The 18,780-nt window shown below is 47.5% G+C and overlaps 1 protein-coding gene across 1 annotated transcript in view; it reads right to left on the bottom strand.

Annotated features, from left to right (window-relative positions):
- Nucleotides 1–18,272, bottom strand: part of LOC124009420 — a 161,421-nt gene extending 143,149 nt beyond the window's left edge. The window contains exon 1 of the mRNA XM_046321237.1: nt 16,764–18,272. Coding sequence (XP_046177193.1) covers nt 16,764–18,272 — 1,509 coding nt within the window. The remainder of the gene's footprint in view (nt 1–16,763) is intronic.
- Between the last annotated feature and the right edge of the window lie 508 nt (nt 18,273–18,780).

Below are 18,780 nucleotides of genomic sequence, written 5' to 3'. Positions count from 1 at the left end.
AGGCCTGTACTCTGGAGCGGGATTGATTTGGAGGTGGAGGGTCTGTCATGGTCTGGGGGCGGTGTGTCACAACATCATCAGACTGAGCTTGTTGTCATTGCAGGCAATCTCAACGCTGTGCGTTACAGGGAAGACATCCTCCTCCCTCATGTGGTACCCTTCCTGCAGGCTCATCCTGACATGATCCTCCAGCATGACAATGCCACCAGCCATACTGCTCATTCTGTGCATGACTTCCTGCAAGACAGGAATGTCAGTGTTCTGCCATGGTCAGCAAAGAGCCCGGATCTCAATCCCATTGAGCAGGTCTGGGACCTGTTGGATTGGAGGGTGAAGGCTAGGGCCATTTCCCACAGATATGTCCGGGAACTTGCAATTGCCTTGGTGGAAGAGTGGGGTAACATCTCACAGCAAGAACTTTCAAATCTGGTGCAGTCCATGAGGACTTAATGCAGCTGGTGGCCACACCAGACAATGACTGTTACTTTTGATTTTGACCCCCCTTTGTTCAGTGACACATTATTCAATTTCTGTTAGTCACATGTCTGTGGAACTTGTTCAGTTTATGTCTCAGTTGTTGAATCTTGTTATGTTCATACAAATATTTACACGTTAAGTTTGCTGAAAATAAACGCAGCTGACAGTAAGAGGACGTTTCTTTTTTTGCTGAGTTTAGTAGTATAAATCCCCTTTGCACAGTCTCCCCAGCTGGACAGTTTTCTCATGGCTTCTGGGAGGAAATATTGTAGGAATTCTCAACCGGTGTCGCTCATTCAGCCGACAGAAACATTCAACTGGTTTTCCCCATTAAGCAGCGGGTCGGAGTCAGAGGCCGAGCCTTCTCTGGTCTCTCTTCCCCTCTTTACAGGGTCTGAGACGCGGATGTATCCACCATTAGCTCTGACAAATTGAAAACCCTAGTCATTGGCGACTCCATTACCCGCAGTATTAGACTTAAAACAAATCATCCAGCGATCATACACTGTTTACCAGGGGGCAGGGCTACCGACGTTAAGGCTAATCTGAAGACGGTGCTGGCTAAGGCTAAAACTGGCGAGTGTAGAGAGTATAGGGATATTGTTATCCACGCCGGCACCAATGATGTTGGATGAAACAGTCAGATCTCACCAAGCGCAATTTATTTTCCACCATAATTTGCAAATAAATTCATCAAAAGTCCTACAATGTGATTTTCTGGATTTCTTTTCAATTTTTTTTCTGTCATAGTTGAAGTGTACCTATGATGAAAATTACAGGCCTCTCTCATCTTTTTAAGTGGGAGAACCAACACAATTGGTGGCTGACTAAATACTTTTTTGCCCCACTGTATCAGTTTGTCTCTGTGGATGGTTTGTCCTCTGACAAATCAACTGTAAATTTCGGTGTTCCTCAAGGTTCCGTTTAGTACCACTTTTGTCTTCACTATATATTTTGCCTCTTGGTGATGTCATTCAGAAACATAATGTTAACTTGTACTGCTATGCGGATGATACACAGCTGTACATTCCTATGAAACATGGTGAAGCTCCAAAATCGCCGTCCCTGGAAGCCTGTGTTTCAGACATAAGGAAGTGGATGAAGGCAAATGTTTTACTTTTAAACTCAGACAAAACAGAGATGCTAGTTCTAGGTCCCAAGAAAGAACGAGATCTTCTGTTGGATCTGACAATTAATCTTGATGGTTGTACAGTCGTCTCAAATAAAACTGTGAAGGACCTCAGGCGTTACTCTGGACCCTGAACTCTCTTTTGACGAACATATCAAGACTGTTTCAAGGACAGCTTTTTCCATCTACATATCATTTAAAATATCAGAAACTTTCTGACCAAAAATTATGCATAAAAATGTATCCATGCTTTAGTCACTTCTAGATTAGACTACGGCAATGCTCTACTTTCCGGCTACCCGGATAAAACATTAAATAAACACCAGTTAGTGCTAAACACGGCTGCTAGAATCTTGACTAGAACCAAAGAATTTTATCATATTACTCCAGTGTTAGCTTCTCTATACTGGCTTCTTGTTAAGGCTAGGGCTGATTTCAAGGTTTTACTGCTAACCTACAAGGCATTACATGGGCTTGCTCCTACCTATCTCTCTGATTTGATCCTGCTGTACATACATACACGTACGCTATGGTCACAAGATGCAGGACTTCGTATTGTCCCTAGAATTTCTATGCAAACAGCTGGAGGCATGTCTTTCTCCTAGAGAGCTCCATTTTTATGGAATGGTCTGCCTACCCATTTGAGAGACGCAGACTCGGTCTCGACCTTTAAGTATTTATTGAAGACTCATCTCTTCAGCAGGTCCTATGATTGAGTGTAGTCTGGCCCAGGAGTGTGAAGGTGAACGGAAAGGCACTGGAGTGACAGACCGCCCTTGCTGTCTCTCCCTGGCCGGTTCCCCTCTCTCCACTGGGCCTCTAACCCTATTAGGGGTCTGAGTCACTGGCTTACTGGTGCTCTTCCATGCCGTCCCTAGAAGGGGTGCGTCACTTGATTTGGGTTCGTCTGGGTTGGCGCCCCCCTCGTGTTCATGCTGTGGGGGAGATCTTTGTGGGCTATACTCAGCCTTCTCTCAGGGTAGTTAGTTGGTGTTTTGAAGATATCCCTCTAATGGTGTTGGGGCTGTGCTTTGGCAAAGTGGGTGGGGTTATATCCTGCCTAGTTGGCCCTGTCCGTGGGTATCGTCGAACAGGGCAACAGTGTCTCCCGACCCCTCCTTTCTCAGCCTCCAGAATTTATGCTGCAATAGTTTATGTGTCGGGGGGCTAGGATCAGTCTGTTATATCTGGAGTATTTCTCCTGTCTTATCCAGTGTCCTGTGTGAATTTAAGTATGCTCCCTCTAACTCTCTCTCTCTCTCTTTCTCTTTTCTCTCTTCTCCCGGAGGACCTGAGCCACAGGACCATGCCTCAGGACTACCTGGGCTGATGACTCCTTGTTGTCCCGAGTCCACCTGCTGTCCCCAGTCCACCTGCTGCTGCTCCAGTTTCAACTGTTCTGCCTGCGGCTATGGAACCCTGACCTGTTCACTGGACGTGTTACCTTGTCCCGGACCTGCTGTTTTCGACTCTCTCTCTCTACCGCACCTGCTGTCTCTGAATGATTGGCTATGAAAAGCCAACTGACATTTACTCCTGAGGTGCTGACCTGTTGCACCCTCAACAACCACTGTGATTATTATTATTTGACCCTGCCGGTCATCTATGAAAGTTTAAACATCTTGGCCATGTTCTGTTATAATCTCCACCCAGCACAGCCAGAAGAGGACTGGCCACCCCTCAGAGCCTGGTTCCTCTCTAGGTTTCTTCCTAGGTTCCCACCTTGCTAGGGAGTTTTTCCTTGCCACCGTGCTTCTACATCTGCATTGCTTGGCTGTTTGGGGTTTTAGGCTGGGTTTCTGAATAGCACTTTGTGACATCGGCTGATGTAAAAAGTGCTTTATAAATACATTTGATTGATTGAGAGGATGAACCAGGATGAACCAGTGTTTCAGGCACACATAAGAAGTGTGGGGCGATGCCCGTGTAAGACTCCAGCGTGCCATCCACCAACAGAAGGAGCAGGCGGATCGCCACCACAGGGAGGCTCCCGTGTTCCATCCTGGTGATCGCATCTGGCTCTCCACCAGAAACTTCCCACTCCACCTGCCCTGCAAGAAGCTGAGCCCCGGGTTTGTGGGGCCGTTCAAGGTTCTCCGGAGGGTCAACGAGGTGACATATAGATTACAGTTCCCCAGTGACTACCGTATCTCGCCTTCCTTTCATGTCTCCCTTCTCAGGCCGGTGGTTCCTGGTCCCCTGGCTGAGGCTGTCCCCCACGACACCCCTCCTCATCCCCTGGATGGCAAAGGTGGCCCGCCTATACGGTCAGATCCCTACTGGACTCCCGATATCGTGGGGGGCGGCTCCAATACGTAGTGGACTGGGAGGGTTACGGTCCAGAGGAGCGGTGTTGGGATCCGGTGGAGGACATTCTGAATCCCAAAATCATCTGGGATTTCCACCTTCGCAGCCCATTTCCACCTTCGCAGCCCATTTCCACCTTCGCAGCCCATTCTGGATCCCAACATCATCCGTGATTTCCACCTTCGCAGACCGGCCCCTCCTCACCCTCGGGGCCATCCCCCTTGCCGGCGTCCCCCTGCGGCTGGAGTCGCGCGTCTACGCCCGCTCCGCTCCTCTCCTTTCTACTCTGTATTCTATCAGTATTCCATTTCACACAGTCTCTGTTAGAATCTGAAAGCCCCATTACAGAACATGTGATGACAACAGAAGTTACATTCATAATTATCACCAGGCTGAGATGCTAGCTCCATCAGTAGATAACATAGACATCCAGTACAGTGCTGGGCACAGACTGTCTTCCACCAGGGAACTTTGGTATTAACCATGTTTAATGTAAAACAATCAATGTTTAGGGTTAGGGTTATTTATAGCGTCTTAATCTGCGTGCGTGCGTGCGTGCGTGCGTGCGTGCGTGTGTGTGTGTGCGCGCGCGTGTGTGTGTATGTGTGTCCGTGTGTATGTGTGTCCGTGTGTGTGTGCGTGTGTTCATGTGCGTGTGTCCATGTCTCTCTGTGTCTGTTGGCTAAGAACTTGAACTGCAGTGTACAAGCACTGGGAGTCTATATAGTATTCATCATGCTCCTCCATCTGAGTTCTCTCTATCCATAATCATGTCTCTAATATGGAGAAGCAAAACATCATGTTCCCATTGATCTTCAGTGTGTTCCAGCTAAGCCTGTAGCCTGTAGCCTATAGCCTGTAGCCTGTAGCCTGTAGCCTGTAGCCTGTAGCCTGTAGCCTGTAGCCTGTAGCCTGTAGCCTGTAGCCTGTAGCCTGTAGCCTGTAGCCTGTAGCCTGTAGCCTGTACTGGGCCAGAGACGGAAGATTAAAAATGCATAAGAGCATTAAGATGTACAAGAGCATTATCCATGTATGTACATCGCTGATACACTCTGATACAAATTACGCACACACACATACCCACACCCGTGCACACACACACACCAGTACGCACACAAACACAATTGGTGTTCTGGGAGGACTCCAAGTGTCAGCAATATCATATGGCGTGTGTGTGGTCTGGCTGTGTTCCCTCATAGAGCTCAATACAATCTGCAGGCATAAATACCTGCTCCCCAGTGCATGTTTGCACTAATGACTTACAATGCTGGCCATCTGTACCGGTGGACATTCAGCTCAGTTCATGCATCTTGTCTTTGCCCGTTCTGCATCAATTTGGGCAATTTTTCATCTATTGTACATCATGTACCTATAAGGCCTGCCTGAAGTGCCCAAATGAAGCATTTCCTAATAGTCAGTAGGCTACTTACAGACTTCTCTCTGTCGGAGAGGGCCCCATGCCTGGCTGTCTGTACAGCTGGATATAAAACGTGAAGCAATTTGGCCTAAGCGTTTATAAAATAGGATCTGCAGACAGTGAGACATTTCCTACAGAGCGGGGCTTTTTTCCCCATATATCTTTTTCTCGCAGTGCTGTTTGACAGCCCGCAGCACTCACACAGGATCATTACTATTCATTTACTCAGCAGACTGGCCACACGGACTTAAACAGTAGCCATCTACACACAGCAGCGTATACAACACACTACTCTAAGGCTAAGTAGAGGGAGAGCTTGAGTACGCTCATGTCTAGACAACGTAACCTAACCCACACATCCTCAGTAAGTCTCTGAAAACCAAAGGAGCAGGATGAATAAGGCTACACGACTGCTATAATGAACTATCAGAGTGAAGGGGGAGAAATATAGCCGCTGTTAGTGTTTTGAGGTGGTAAATGTAATAGTGATAAATCTATGCTCGTAAGATGTAAATCACCCAGATTGCAATATCATTCTACCGGACCTACTGGAATGCTGGCCACGAGAGAGTGGACATTGAGTGAAATAAGATATAACTTTGACTACATTCATTCTCATGAAGATGTCAGTTCCCATTGGTGTGTGGATTGGTGCTAGTTATGACTGGTCCCAGGGGCCTGTATGGTTCAAGAGCTTTAGTTGAGCCTCAGTGCCTCATTGATTAATATAAGTGTTCATGGGGATTGGAAGGCACCAGAGTAGACTGGGCTGATGTAAATCAATTCCAATTGAAGATTTATTTCACATACAATACAAACCCGCAGCTCCTAATGACAATGAAATAGTACCACTGGTATATATAAAGGGAATACAGGTTAGGGTTGAATTAGGACAGTTTAGTACAGGGGTCTCCAACTGTGTTCCTGGGGAGCTACAGTGCATTGGAAAGTACTGAGACCCTTTGACCTTTTCCACATTTTGTTACGTTACAGCCTTATTCTAAAATGGATTAAGAAGAGGTTGTCTACACACCATTCCTCATAATGACCCCATACAATTGTTTATTTTTTGTGACTAGGGTGGGCATTCTTGTTTCTTTATTTCTATGTTTTATGTTTCTATGTTTTGGCCGGGTATGGTTCTCAATCAGGGACAGCTGTCTATCGTTGTCTCTGATTGGGAGTCATACTTAGGCAGCCTGTTTTTCCACCTTAGTTGTGGGGAGTTATATTTGTTAGTGGCACTATAGCCCTCGTAAGCTTCATGGTCGGTTCGTTTCTTCTTCTTTGTTGAGGCACAGATCTGGGAAAGGGTACCAAAACATTCTGAAGCATTGAAGGTCAACAAGTACACAGTGGCCTCCATCATTCTTAAGAAGAATTTGGAACCACCAAGACTCTTCAATGCCACCAAGACTTTTCCTAGAGCTGACCGCCCAGACAAACTTAGCAATTGGGAGAGAAGAGCCTTTGTCAGGGAGGTGACCAAGAACCTGATGGTCACTCTGATAGAGTTTCAGAGTTCCTCTGTGGAGAAGGGAGAACCTTCCAGAAGGACAACCATCTCTGCTGCTCTCCATCAATCAGGCCTTTAAGGTAGAGTGGCCAGACGGAAGTCACTTCACAGTAAGGCACATAACAGCCCGCTTGGAGTTTGCCAAAAGGCACCTAAAGGAATCTCAGACCATGAGAAACAATCTTCTCTGCTCTGCTGAAACTAAGATCGAACTCTTTGGCCTGAAAGGCAAGCGTCACATCTGGAGGAAACCTGGCACCATCCCTACGGTGAGGCATGGTGGTGGCATGCTGTCGGGATGTTTTTCAGCAGCAGGGACTGAGAGACTAATCAGGATCGAGGGAAAGATGAACATAGCAAAGTACTATGTTCATAGCAAAGTACTATGGTTGCTCCACTAAAAGTTTTGTGATTATGCTGTGGGATTTAGAGGTCATTTGTGGTTTAGTACGGTACCCTGCGTCACCACTTCATTGCGCCAGACCAGCGCAAGGAGGAGTTAGATCACTGATTATGCTTTTGGGTCCTACTGTGTCTCTAACTGAAAATGAATGGGCGACATAAACTGATAATTATGCACGACTTCAGTATTACTTACTAAAACTGTTGTTACACTAAGGTTATTATTTCATTTAATTAGGATTATTTTGCTCTTACTGTAGTACTGTAGCCCACTCCCAACCAGTCACGTTGTACAGCCCCTGAGTGGTGCAACCTTCTAAGACACTGCACAGCAGTTCAAGCTGTGTTGCTACAGAGGCTGGTTCAATACCTGTGCCGGCCTCGACTGGGAGACCCATGAGATGATTGCAGGTTTTTGGTTTCTCTCCCTCTAAAAACAGAAATAAATCATTTTAAATAACAAACTGGCTATATTTACAAATTAGTAACAATGTCTCACCCATGTTCAAGAATGGCCTTTTTCTTGCTCACTTTACGTTATTGTAACGGCTTTCGTCTGTTGAATGAAGAAAGTCGGACCGAAATGCAGCGTTTAGGTTACTCATGACTTTAATGAACAGAATAGCGGTACATGAAATAACTGGAATACAAAAACAACAGAACGGAACGTGAAACTAATTACAGCCTATCTGGTGACTACTACACAGAGACTGGAACAAACACCCACAAAATACAAAGCGAACTCAGGCTACCTAAATACGGTTCCCAATCAGAGACAACGATAAGCACCTGACTCCAATTGAGAATCGCCTCAGGCAGCCAAGCCTATACAACACCCCTAATTAGCCGCGATCCCAAATACTACAAACCCCAATACGAAAAACAACATATAAACCCATGTCACACCCTGGCCTACCCAAACATATAACAAAAACACAAAATACAATGACCAAGGCGTGACAGTTATTTGAAAACAAAATCATCTCCAAAATATTGTTATTTTTTAAACAAAGCTATTATTATTTTTAGAATTATAGAAAAGCCCATTGGATATTCTCAGAGATATATTATTAACCCTGTCATTAGCAGGACAATATATATTGGTCATGGCTCCCGAGTGGTGCACAATTTATTTCTGTTTTTAGAGGGAGAGAAACCAAAAACCTGTAATCATCTCATGGGTCTCCCAGTCGAGGCCGGCACAGGTATTGAACCAGCATGGGATTGCCTTGCAGTTTTACAGCTGTATCCACTGAAAGTGTGTGAGGTACAAGGCGCGAGGGCGGGGAGCACGGGATGGGCCGCAGAGCCACACACAGAAGACCGACCTAGCCCATGGGGAAGGGAGGACCCGGAAGGAGGGGGGAGGGGAGGGGGGGGTGGACCCCCACCCAGTCATGCTGGCAACACTTTAAGGGGAATTGCATTAATAATGGCACTGACTAGGGAAATGTTCCCATTGTTCTGTTCTTAGTGCCAGTCTATACATTCAAACTAAAACAATGTAACTAATAATGGCATCTTTATGCTTTCATTAATAAAATAATTATAAAAATACTCTTTCAAAATGCTGATGTTTATTTAGTTATGGATCCATAATGAATTACTATGGGAATAAATTTAACTGAATTACAGAAACATCCTCCAATATGTAGGGTTAGTGTCATGTTTGTCATTTATTATCATGTCTTGTCCCTGTGCTCCCCATGCTATTCGTTTCCCTCTGCTGGTCTTATTTGGTTCTTTCCCTCCTTCTATCTCTCTCCCCCTCCCTCTCTCACTCTCTCGCTCTCTCTTCTCTCTATCGTTCCGTTCCTGCTCCCAGCTGTTCCTATTCCCCTAATCATCATTTAGTCTTCCCACACCTGTTCCCGATCCTTTCCCCTGATTAGAGTCCCTATTTATTCCTTTGTGATCCGTTCCTGTCCCGTCGGTTCCTTGTATTGTATTCACCATGCTGTGATTGCGTTTCGCCCTGTCCTGTCGTGTTTTTGCCGTGATTGTGTATCACCCTGTCCTGTCGTGTTTTGTGCCTTCATCAGATGCTGCGTGTGAGCAGGTGTCTCAGTCGACTACGGCCTGCGCCTACCCGAAGCGACCTGCAGTCTGTGGCCGCTTCTCCAGTTGTTTCCCCTCTACAAGTCTAGAGGATTTCTGTTATTCCGTTTTGGACTTTAATAAACTCTGTTTCTGTTAAGTCGCTTTTGGGTCCTCTTTCACCTGCATGACAGTTAGGGTTAGGGTTAGGGTTAGGGTTAGGGTTAGGGTCCTCCCTATATGTAATTATTGGCTGAGAGTCACGTCATATTTTTTTATATACTGTAGGCCTCCCGTAGGCGACATGAGTCTCACAAGTATTGAGTAATGTGCTGTTAAAATGGGTGTCAACTATGGGTGTCAACAATAGCCTACAACTATTTTAGCACCATTTCGCACTGCTCTGAGACAAGCATGGGGACTGGTATTGATAAATTAATGAGATTTTTATTTTCACTGAATCTCCATTTGGGTATTGGTTAGACTAGAATTGTAGAAATATTATGCTCTTAGTGTAACCTTTATTTTACTGGGCAAGTCAAGAACAAATTCTTATTTACAAGGACAGCCAACTCCTTCCTCCCCATTGGGGAATTGAACCCAGGTCTCCCACGTTCCTGCATGACACAGGGATACTTTAGCTAAATAGCACTATACTGTACTCCCGACCGTCACGTTGTACAGAGCCATATTTTCCGTTCCATCCTAACGGAGACGCAGAGGGTTTTTCATATTTCTTGGGATAGAAACACCATAACATTAATGAAATTAATTAAGCAAGTACCAGTCAAAAGTTTGGACACACCTCCTCATTCCAGGGTTTTTCTTTATTTTGACTATTTTCTACTTTGTAGAATAATAGTGAAGACATCACAACAACGAAATAACAATTTTTTTAACCTTAATTTAACTAGGCAAGTCAGTTAAGAACAAATTCTTATTTTCAATGACGGCCTAGGAAGAGTAGGTTAATTGCCTTGTTCAGGGGCAAAACGACAACATTTTACCTTGTCAGCTTGGAGATTCGATCTTGTAACCTTTCAGTTACAAGGCCAACGCTCTAACCACTAGTCTACCTGCCGCCCCTTGTAAATTAGTTAAGAACAAATTCTTATTTACAAGGACATCCTACTCCTTCCTCCAAGTGGTTGAATTGAATCCCCGTCTCCGACATGCCTGCATTCTCTAGTACAGCCACTACTGAAGGCTATCAAATGCTTCTCAAAGATGGCCACTGGTGGTCAAACTAGCACTAACTAGCATTAATGGTACCTGTGGTTCATACTTAAATAACATGCCATAGAATTCTGCAACACCATGCAAGCTGTGCCGCAGTACGCTGCAACTTTTAAAGAATGAATGGCAACCTGCTCCAGACCGCTCAGGACCTCAGACTGAGGGAGAACGTTCACATTCCAACAGGACAATGACCCTCAGCACACAGCCAAGACAACGCAGGAGTGGCATCGGGATAAGTCTCTGACTGTCCTTGAGTGTCATGTTTGTCATTTATTATCATGTCTTGTCCCTGTGCTCCCCATGCTATTCGTTTCCCTCTGCTGGTCTTATTTGGTTCTTTCCCTCCTTCTATCCCTCTCTCTCCCCCTCCCTCTCTCACTCTCTCGCTCTCTCTTCTCTCTATCGTTCCGTTCCTGCTCCCAGCTGTTCCTATTCCCCTAATCATCATTTAGTCTTCCCACACCTGTTCCCGATCCTTTCCCCTGATTAGAGTCCCTATTTATTCCTTTGTGATCCGTTCCTGTCCCGTCGGTTCCTTGTATTGTATTCACCATGCTGTGATTGCGTTTCGCCCTGTCCTGTCGTGTTTTTGCCGTGATTGTGTATCGCCCTGTCCTGTCGTGTTTTTGCCTTCATCAGATGCTGCGTGTGAGCAGGTGTCTCTGTCGACTACGGCCTGCGCCTACCCGAGCGACCTGCAGTCTGTGGCCGCTTCTCCAGTTGTTTCCCCTCTACAAGTCTAGAGGATTTCTGTTATTCCGTTTTGGACTTAAATAAACTCTGTTTCTGTTAAGTCGCTTTTGGGTCCTCTTTCACCTGCATGACAGAAGGAACCGACCAAGGAATGGACCCAGCGACTTCAGACGCTCGTTACACTGCCGTCGAGATCCAAGGAGCCATGCTCGGCAGACACGAGCAGGAATTGTCCGCTGCTCGCCATGCCGTGGAGAACCTGGCCGCTCAGGTTTCCGACCTCTCTGGACAGTTCCAGAGTCTACGTCTCGTGCCACCTGTTACTTCCTGGCCTGCCGAGCCTCCAGAACCTAGGGTTAATAACCCACCTTGCTACTCCGGGCAGCCCACTGAGTGCCGCTCCTTTCTCACGCAGTGTGAGATTGTGTTCTCTCTCCAACCCCACACATACTCTAGAGAGAGAGCTCGGGTTGCTTACGTCATTTCACTCCTTACTGGCCGGGCTCGAGAATGGGGCACAGCTATCTGGGAGGCAAGGGCTGATTGCTCTAACAAGTTCCAGAACTTTAAAGAGGAGATGATTCGGGTTTTTGACCGTTCAGTTTTTGGTGGGGAGGCTTCTAGGGCCCTGGCTTCCTTATGCCAAGGTGAACGGTCCATAACGGATTATTCCATTGAGTTTCGCACTCTTGCTGCCTCTAGTGAGTGGAACGAGCCGGCGCTGCTCGCTCGTTTTCTGGAGGGACTCCACGCAGTGGTTAAGGATGAGATTCTCTCCCGGGAGGTTCCTTCAGATGTGGACTCTTTGATTGCTCTCGCCATCCGCATAGAACGACGGGTAGATCTTCGACACCGGGCTCGTGGAAGAGAGCTCGCATCAACGGTGTTTCCTGCTCCGCATCGCAACCATCTCCCTCCTCTGGCTTTGAGACTGAGCCCATGCAGCTGGGAGGGATTCGCATCTCGAATAAGGAGAGGGAACGGAGGATCACCAACCGCCTGTGCCTCTATTGCGGAGTTGCTGGACATTTTGTTAATTCATGTCCAGTAAGAGGCCAGAGCCCATCAGTAAGCGGAGGGCTACTGGTGAGCGCTACTACTCAGGTCCCTTCATCTAGATCTTGTACTACTATGTCGGTCCATCTACGCTGGACCGGTTCGGGTGCTACATGCAGTGCTTTGATTGACTCTGGGGCTGAGGGTTGTTTCATGGACGAAGCATGGGCTCGGAAACATAACATTCCTTTCAGACCGTTAGACAGGCCTACGCCCATGTTTGCCTTAGATGGTAGTCATCTTCCCAGTATCAAATTTGAGACACTACCTTTAACTCTCACAGTATCTGGTAACCACAGTGAGACTATTTCTTTTTGATTTTCCGTTCACCGTTTACACCTGTTGTTTTGGGTCATCCCTGGCTTGTATGTCATAATCCTTCTATTAATTGGTCTAGTAATTCTATCCTATCCTGGAACGTTTCTTGTCATGTGAAGTGTTTAATGTCTGCCATCCCTCCCATTTCTTCTGTCCCTACTTCTCAGGAGGAACCTGGCGATTTGACAGGAGTGCCGGAGGAATATCATGATCTGCGCACGGTCTTCAGTCGGTCCCGAGCCAACTCCCTTCCTCCTCACCGGTCGTATGATTGTAGTATTGATCTCCTTCCGGGGACCACTCCTCCTCGAGGTAGACTATACTCTCTGTCGGCTCCCGAACGTAAGGCTCTCGAGGATTATTTGTCTGTGTCTCTTGACGCCGGTACCATAGTGCCTTCTTCTTCTCCGGCCGGGGCGGGGTTCTTTTTGTTAAAAAGAAGGACGGTACTCTGCGCCCCTGCGTGGATTATCGAGGCTGAATGACATAACGGTTAAGAATCGTTATCCGCTTCCCCTTATGTCATCAGCCTTCGAGATTCTGCAGGGAGCCAGGTGCTTTACTAAGTTGGACCTTCGTAACGCTTACCATCTCGTGCGCATCAGAGAGGGGGACGAGTGGAAAACGGCGTTTAACACTCCGTTAGGGCATTTTGAGTACCGGGTTCTGCCGTTCGGTCTCGCCAATGCGCCAGCTGTTTTTCAGGCATTAGTTAATGATGTTCTGAGAGACATGCTGAACATTTTTGTTTTTGTCTATCTTGACGATATCCTGATTTTTTTCTCCGTCACTCGAGATTCATGTTCAGCACGTTCGACGTGTTCTACAGCGCCTTTTAGAGAATTGTCTCTACGTAAAGGCTGAGAAGTGCTCTTTTCATGTCTCCTCCGTTACTTTTCTCGGTTCCGTTATTTCCGCTGAAGGCATTCAGATGGATTCCGCTAAGGTCCAAGCTGTCAGTGATTGGCCCGTTCCAAGGTCACGTGTCGAGTTGCAGCGCTTTTTAGGTTTCGCTAATTTCTATCGGCGTTTCATTCGTAATTTCGGTCAAGTTGCTGCCCCTCTCACAGCTCTTACTTCTGTCAAGACGTGTTTTAAGTGGTCCGGTTCCGCCCAGGGAGCTTTTGATCTTCTAAAAGAACGTTTTACGTCCGCTCCTATCCTCGTTACTCCTGACGTCACTAGACAATTCATTGTCGAGGTTGACGCTTCAGAGGTAGGCGTGGGAGCCATCCTATCCCAGCGCTTCCAGTCTGACGATAAGGTTCATCCTTGCGCTTATTTTTCTCATCGCCTGTCGCCATCTGAGCGCAACTATGATGTGGGTAACCGTGAACTGCTCGCCATCCGCTTAGCCCTAGGCGAATGGCGACAGTGGTTGGAGGGGGCGACCGTTCCTTTTGTCGTTTGGACAGACCATAAGAACCTTGAGTACATCCGTTCTGCCAAACGACTTAATGCCCGTCAAGCTCGTTGGGCGTTGTTTTTCGCTCGTTTCGAGTTTGTGATTTCTTACCGTCCGGGTAGCAAGAACACCAAGCCTGATGCCTTATCCCGTCTGTTTAGTTCTTCTGTGGCTTCTACTGATCCCGAGGGGATTCTTCCTTATGGGCGTGTTGTCGGGTTAACAGTCTGGGGAATTGAAAGACAGGTTAAGCAAGCACTCACGCACACTGCGTCGCCGCGCGCTTGTCCTAGTAACCTCCTTTTCGTTCCTGTTTCCACTCGTCTGGCTGTTCTTCAGTGGGCTCACTCTGCCAAGTTAGCTGGTCATCCCGGTGTTCGAGGCACTCTTGCGTCTATTCGCCAGCGCTTTTGGTGGCCGACTCAGGAGCGTGACACGCGCCGTTTCGTGGCTGCTTGTTCGGACTGCGCGCAGACTAAGTCGGGTAACTCTCCTCCTGCCGGTCGTCTCAGACCGCTCCCCATTCCTTCTCGACCATGGTCTCACATTGCCTTAGACTTCATTACCGGTCTGCCTTTGTCTGCGGGGAAGACTGTGATTCTGACGGTTGTCGATAGGTTCTCTAAGGCGGCACATTTCATTCCCCTCGCTAAACTTCCTTCCGCTAAGGAGACGGCACAAATCATTATTGAGAATGTATTCAGAATTCATGGCCTCCCGTTAGACGCCGTTTCAGACAGAGGCCCGCAATTCACGTCACAGTTTTGGAGGGAGTTCTGTCGTTTGATTGGTGCGTCCGTCAGTCTCTCTTCCGGGTTTCATCCCCAGTCTAACGGTCAAGCAGAGAGGGCCAATCAGACGATTGGTCGCATACTACGCAGCCTTTCTTTCAGAAACCCTGCGTCTTGGGCAGAACAGCTCCCCTGGGCAGAATACGCTCTAGCTTCCTTCGTCTGCTACCGGGTTATCTCCGTTTCAGAGTAGTCTGGGTTACCAGCCTCCTCTGTTCTCATCCCAGCTTGCCGAGTCCAGCGTTCCCTCCGCTCAAGCGTTTGTCCAACGTTGTGAGCGCACCTGGAGGAGGGTGAGGTCTGCACTTTGCCGTTACAGGGCACAGACGGTGAGAGCCGCCAATAAACGCAGGATTAAGAGTCCAAGGTATTGTTGCGGCCAGAGAGTGTGGCTTTCCACTCGCAACCTTCCTCTTACGACAGCTTCTCGTAAGTTGACTCCGCGGTTCATTGGTCCGTTCCGTGTCTCCCAGGTCGTCAATCCTGTCGCTGTGCGACTGTTCTTCCGCGACATCTTCGTCGCGTCCATCCTGTCTTCCATGTCTCCTGTGTTAAGCCCTTTCTTCGCACCCCCGTTCGTCTTCCCTCCCCCCTCCCGTCCTTGTCGAGAGCGCACCTATTTACAAGGTACATAAGATCATGGACATGCGTTCTCGGGGACGGGGTCACCAATACCTAGTGGATTGGGAGGGTTACGGTCCTGAGGAGAGGAGTTGGGTTCCGTCTCGGGACGTGCTGGACCGTTCACTCATCGATGATTTCCTCCGTTGCCGCCAGGATTCCTCCTCGAGTGCGCCAGGAGGCGCTCGGTGAGTGGGGGGTACTGTCATGTTTGTCATTTATTATCATGTCTTGTCCCTGTGCTCCCCATGCTATTCGTTTCCCTCTGCTGGTCTTATTTGGTTCTTTCCCTCCTTCTATCCCTCTCTCCCCCCTCCCTCTCTCACTCTCTCGCTCTCTCTTCTCTCTATCGTTCCGTTCCTGCTCCCAGCTGTTCCTATTCCCCTAATCATCATTTAGTCTTCCCACACCTGTTCCCGATCCTTTCCCCTGATTAGAGTCCCTATTTATTCCTTTGTGATCCGTTCCTGTCCCGTCGGTTCCTTGTATTGTATTCACCATGCTGTGATTGCGTTTCGCCCTGTCCTGTCGTGTTTTTGCCGTGATTGTGTATCGCCCTGTCCTGTCGTGTTTTTTGCCTTCATCAGATGCTGCGTGTGAGCAGGTGTCTCTGTCGACTACGGCCTGCGCCTACCCGAAGCGACCTGCAGTCTGTGGCCGCTTCTCCAGTTGTTTCCCCTCTACAAGTCTAGAGGATTTCTGTTATTCCGTTTTGGACTTAAATAAACTCTGTTTCTGTTAAGTCGCTTTTGGGTCCTCTTTCACCTGCATGACATTGAGTGGCCCAGCCAGAGCCCGGACTTGAACCCGATCTAACATCTCTGGAGAGACCTGAAAATAGCTTGCAGCAACGCTCCCCATCCAACCTGAAAGAGCTTGATAGGATCTGCAGAGAAGAATGGGGGAAACTCCCCAAATACAGGTGTGCCAAGCTTGTAACTTCATACCCAAAAAGTACTGAGTAAAGGGCCTGAATATTTACGTAAATGTGATATTGCAGGTTTTTCTTTTTAATACATTTGCAAAAAATAATTAAAACCTGTTTTTGCTTTGTCATTATGAGGTATTGTGTGTAGATTGATGAGAAAAATGTAATCAATTTTAGAATAAGGCTGTAACATAACAAAATGTGGAAAAAGTCAAGGAGTCTGAATACTTTCACAATAGACTGTATACTGTTTATGGTGCAGTAAACCTGATTCAACTAATCATGGTCTTCCATCTTGACCAAGGTCACTTGGATCAGGTTTGCCAGTTGTAGGGTTCAGGGTTGGAGTTGAAGAACCCTGGTACAGAATAAGACACAAAAAATGCTTCATAGAACTAATGAACAAGTTAATAATGTTTCCTCTTACCCTTCCGATGAGCACAGGTTCTGGCCCGCTGTACTCCTCAATTACAAAGAACTGGTTCCAGATCCAACTCCTTCTGCTGCGGGACCGAGTCCCCTCCCCCCCCGTCTGACCAGGCCCCTCTTCCTCCTCCTCATCTGACTCCGCCTCTTGGAACACCAGGCCCCAGCCATTACCAGGCTCGGACTCGACTGTCATCACCCCACTGGCTGCCTTGTCCTGGCTGACCCCCCAGTATGTGTCTGGGCGGAGTTTGAGGACATGGCTGCTGTTAATTAACTCTGTAGCGCCAACTACAGGGTCTTGAGTGACACTTGGACTCAGGATCTTGAGTCGTGGTCCGGCTGTATGAAGAAAGCTCTCCTCGAAATGTTGAGTCCCCTTTCTCTGGGGCTGCAGGGTGAACACTGATGGATGGCCAGCATCTGTCTGAGAAGGGACGTTTGAGGGGAGATGCTTGGTCGTGGCTGGAGGGTCAGTCTGACTGTTGGTCACCTCCCTCTCAGTGTTGAGACTGACCTCATTCATAGGCAGTGACAGAGGGTGAGAGATGTGCTTGTTCATCCAGGTGTCTGTGCTATCTGAACCCCTCATCTCAGAGTTGTCCTTTCCCACACCAGAATCTGGAGTGGCTACACTTAAAGTGTGAACAGCCTCATCTGGACTGAAATCAGCATTTGTGACAGCACTTACATGTGGCAGAGCAGTTTGGTTATCCAATGTGAAATGGTTTTGAGTGACAGCCATATCTTGCTTCGGTAATTTCAGGGCCTCCAACTGGCTGCGATCCACATCAATCAAATCTCTCTTTCTGCTTCGGCTGCTCTTGCTCTGAATCTGTGAGTTCACAATCCTCACCAGGTTCTCTTTTGACAGTAGTTTCGGGACACCGTAGCTGCCGGTTGGGTTGAAGTTCCTTGTTGAATCCTTAGTAAGTCCTCTGCCTGGCAGCCCTGTGGTGTGAACGCTCAGATCTGATCTGACTCTGGATCGGGGAAGGGATTTGAATCTGGTTTTATTGGAGTGCATGTCTAGCCTGTGGTGGACTAAGAATACTTTCTCCATCTTCCCTGTCTTGGTGGGATTTTCAGCGTTTTTGGTGCTGTTCCTACTCTTTCGAAGCCCTCTCTCCTGGATGGCTTCCCTGTCATTGAGTGACACAGACAGAGTTGACTCCCCTTTTTTGACAGGGTCTTCTTCCAAGTCTAACACGGGATTAGGTTTAAAAGTCTCTCTCTCCTTATTAGCTGTTATGGCTGCATTATTCTGGGGTATTTTGGAGCCACTATCAACACCATGGTCATGACCAATCAAGTTTCTAAGAGTCACCATTGGCATCCCGTTTGAATCCACACTTGAATCCCATTGGTCGGCTACTCTGTTCTCCCCTAACTTCAGCAAGTGAACCCCGCCCACCCCTCTTCTCCTGATGATCTTAGTGGCTGAACCTTCTCTCATAAGCCCCTCCCACAGGCATAGGGAGACCAATAGGAGCAGATTCCTGGTAATCATCTTGGCTTGTGGTGAGATGAGCTAATTTGAGTGACACTTGCTGTGAGGAAGTACTTGTTTTCCAGTTGTCTTCATTCTCTCCTCTATTTCTCTTTCTCCTTGTATCCTCCTCTCACTCTTCCATTACATGCCCTTCACACTAAGCTGGAGGGCAGGTGCCCTTCCCACAAAAAAATCTCTATCTATTCACGGCTCCTCTCTGCTGTTTTTTCCCTCTTGCAGAACGTCTCATTCAGTGTTCCACGGAGGGTTGAACAACCTGAGAGAAAAGATAAAGATAATTAAGTTAAAACTTTAATGTTAATTAAAAGCGGAGCAACACAGCAAGGTAAGTAGGAGAACTGCCAGATGAACAAGCAGGACAGATCCACTAATGGAGCGGCAATCACATTAACACAAGCACTGGTGCATTGCACGGTGAAGTCAGATAGCTGTTGTTACACTCTGTGACCATAGTGTTCAGTAGGTCGCCCTGTGTTGTCACTCGCAATACTGATCCATGCTCTTA

The sequence above is a fragment of the Oncorhynchus gorbuscha genome, linkage group LG22, assembly GCF_021184085.1.
Source record: "Oncorhynchus gorbuscha isolate QuinsamMale2020 ecotype Even-year linkage group LG22, OgorEven_v1.0, whole genome shotgun sequence".
Taxonomy (NCBI): domain Eukaryota; kingdom Metazoa; phylum Chordata; class Actinopteri; order Salmoniformes; family Salmonidae; genus Oncorhynchus; species Oncorhynchus gorbuscha.
This window is presented reverse-complemented; position numbering and strand designations above follow the sequence as displayed.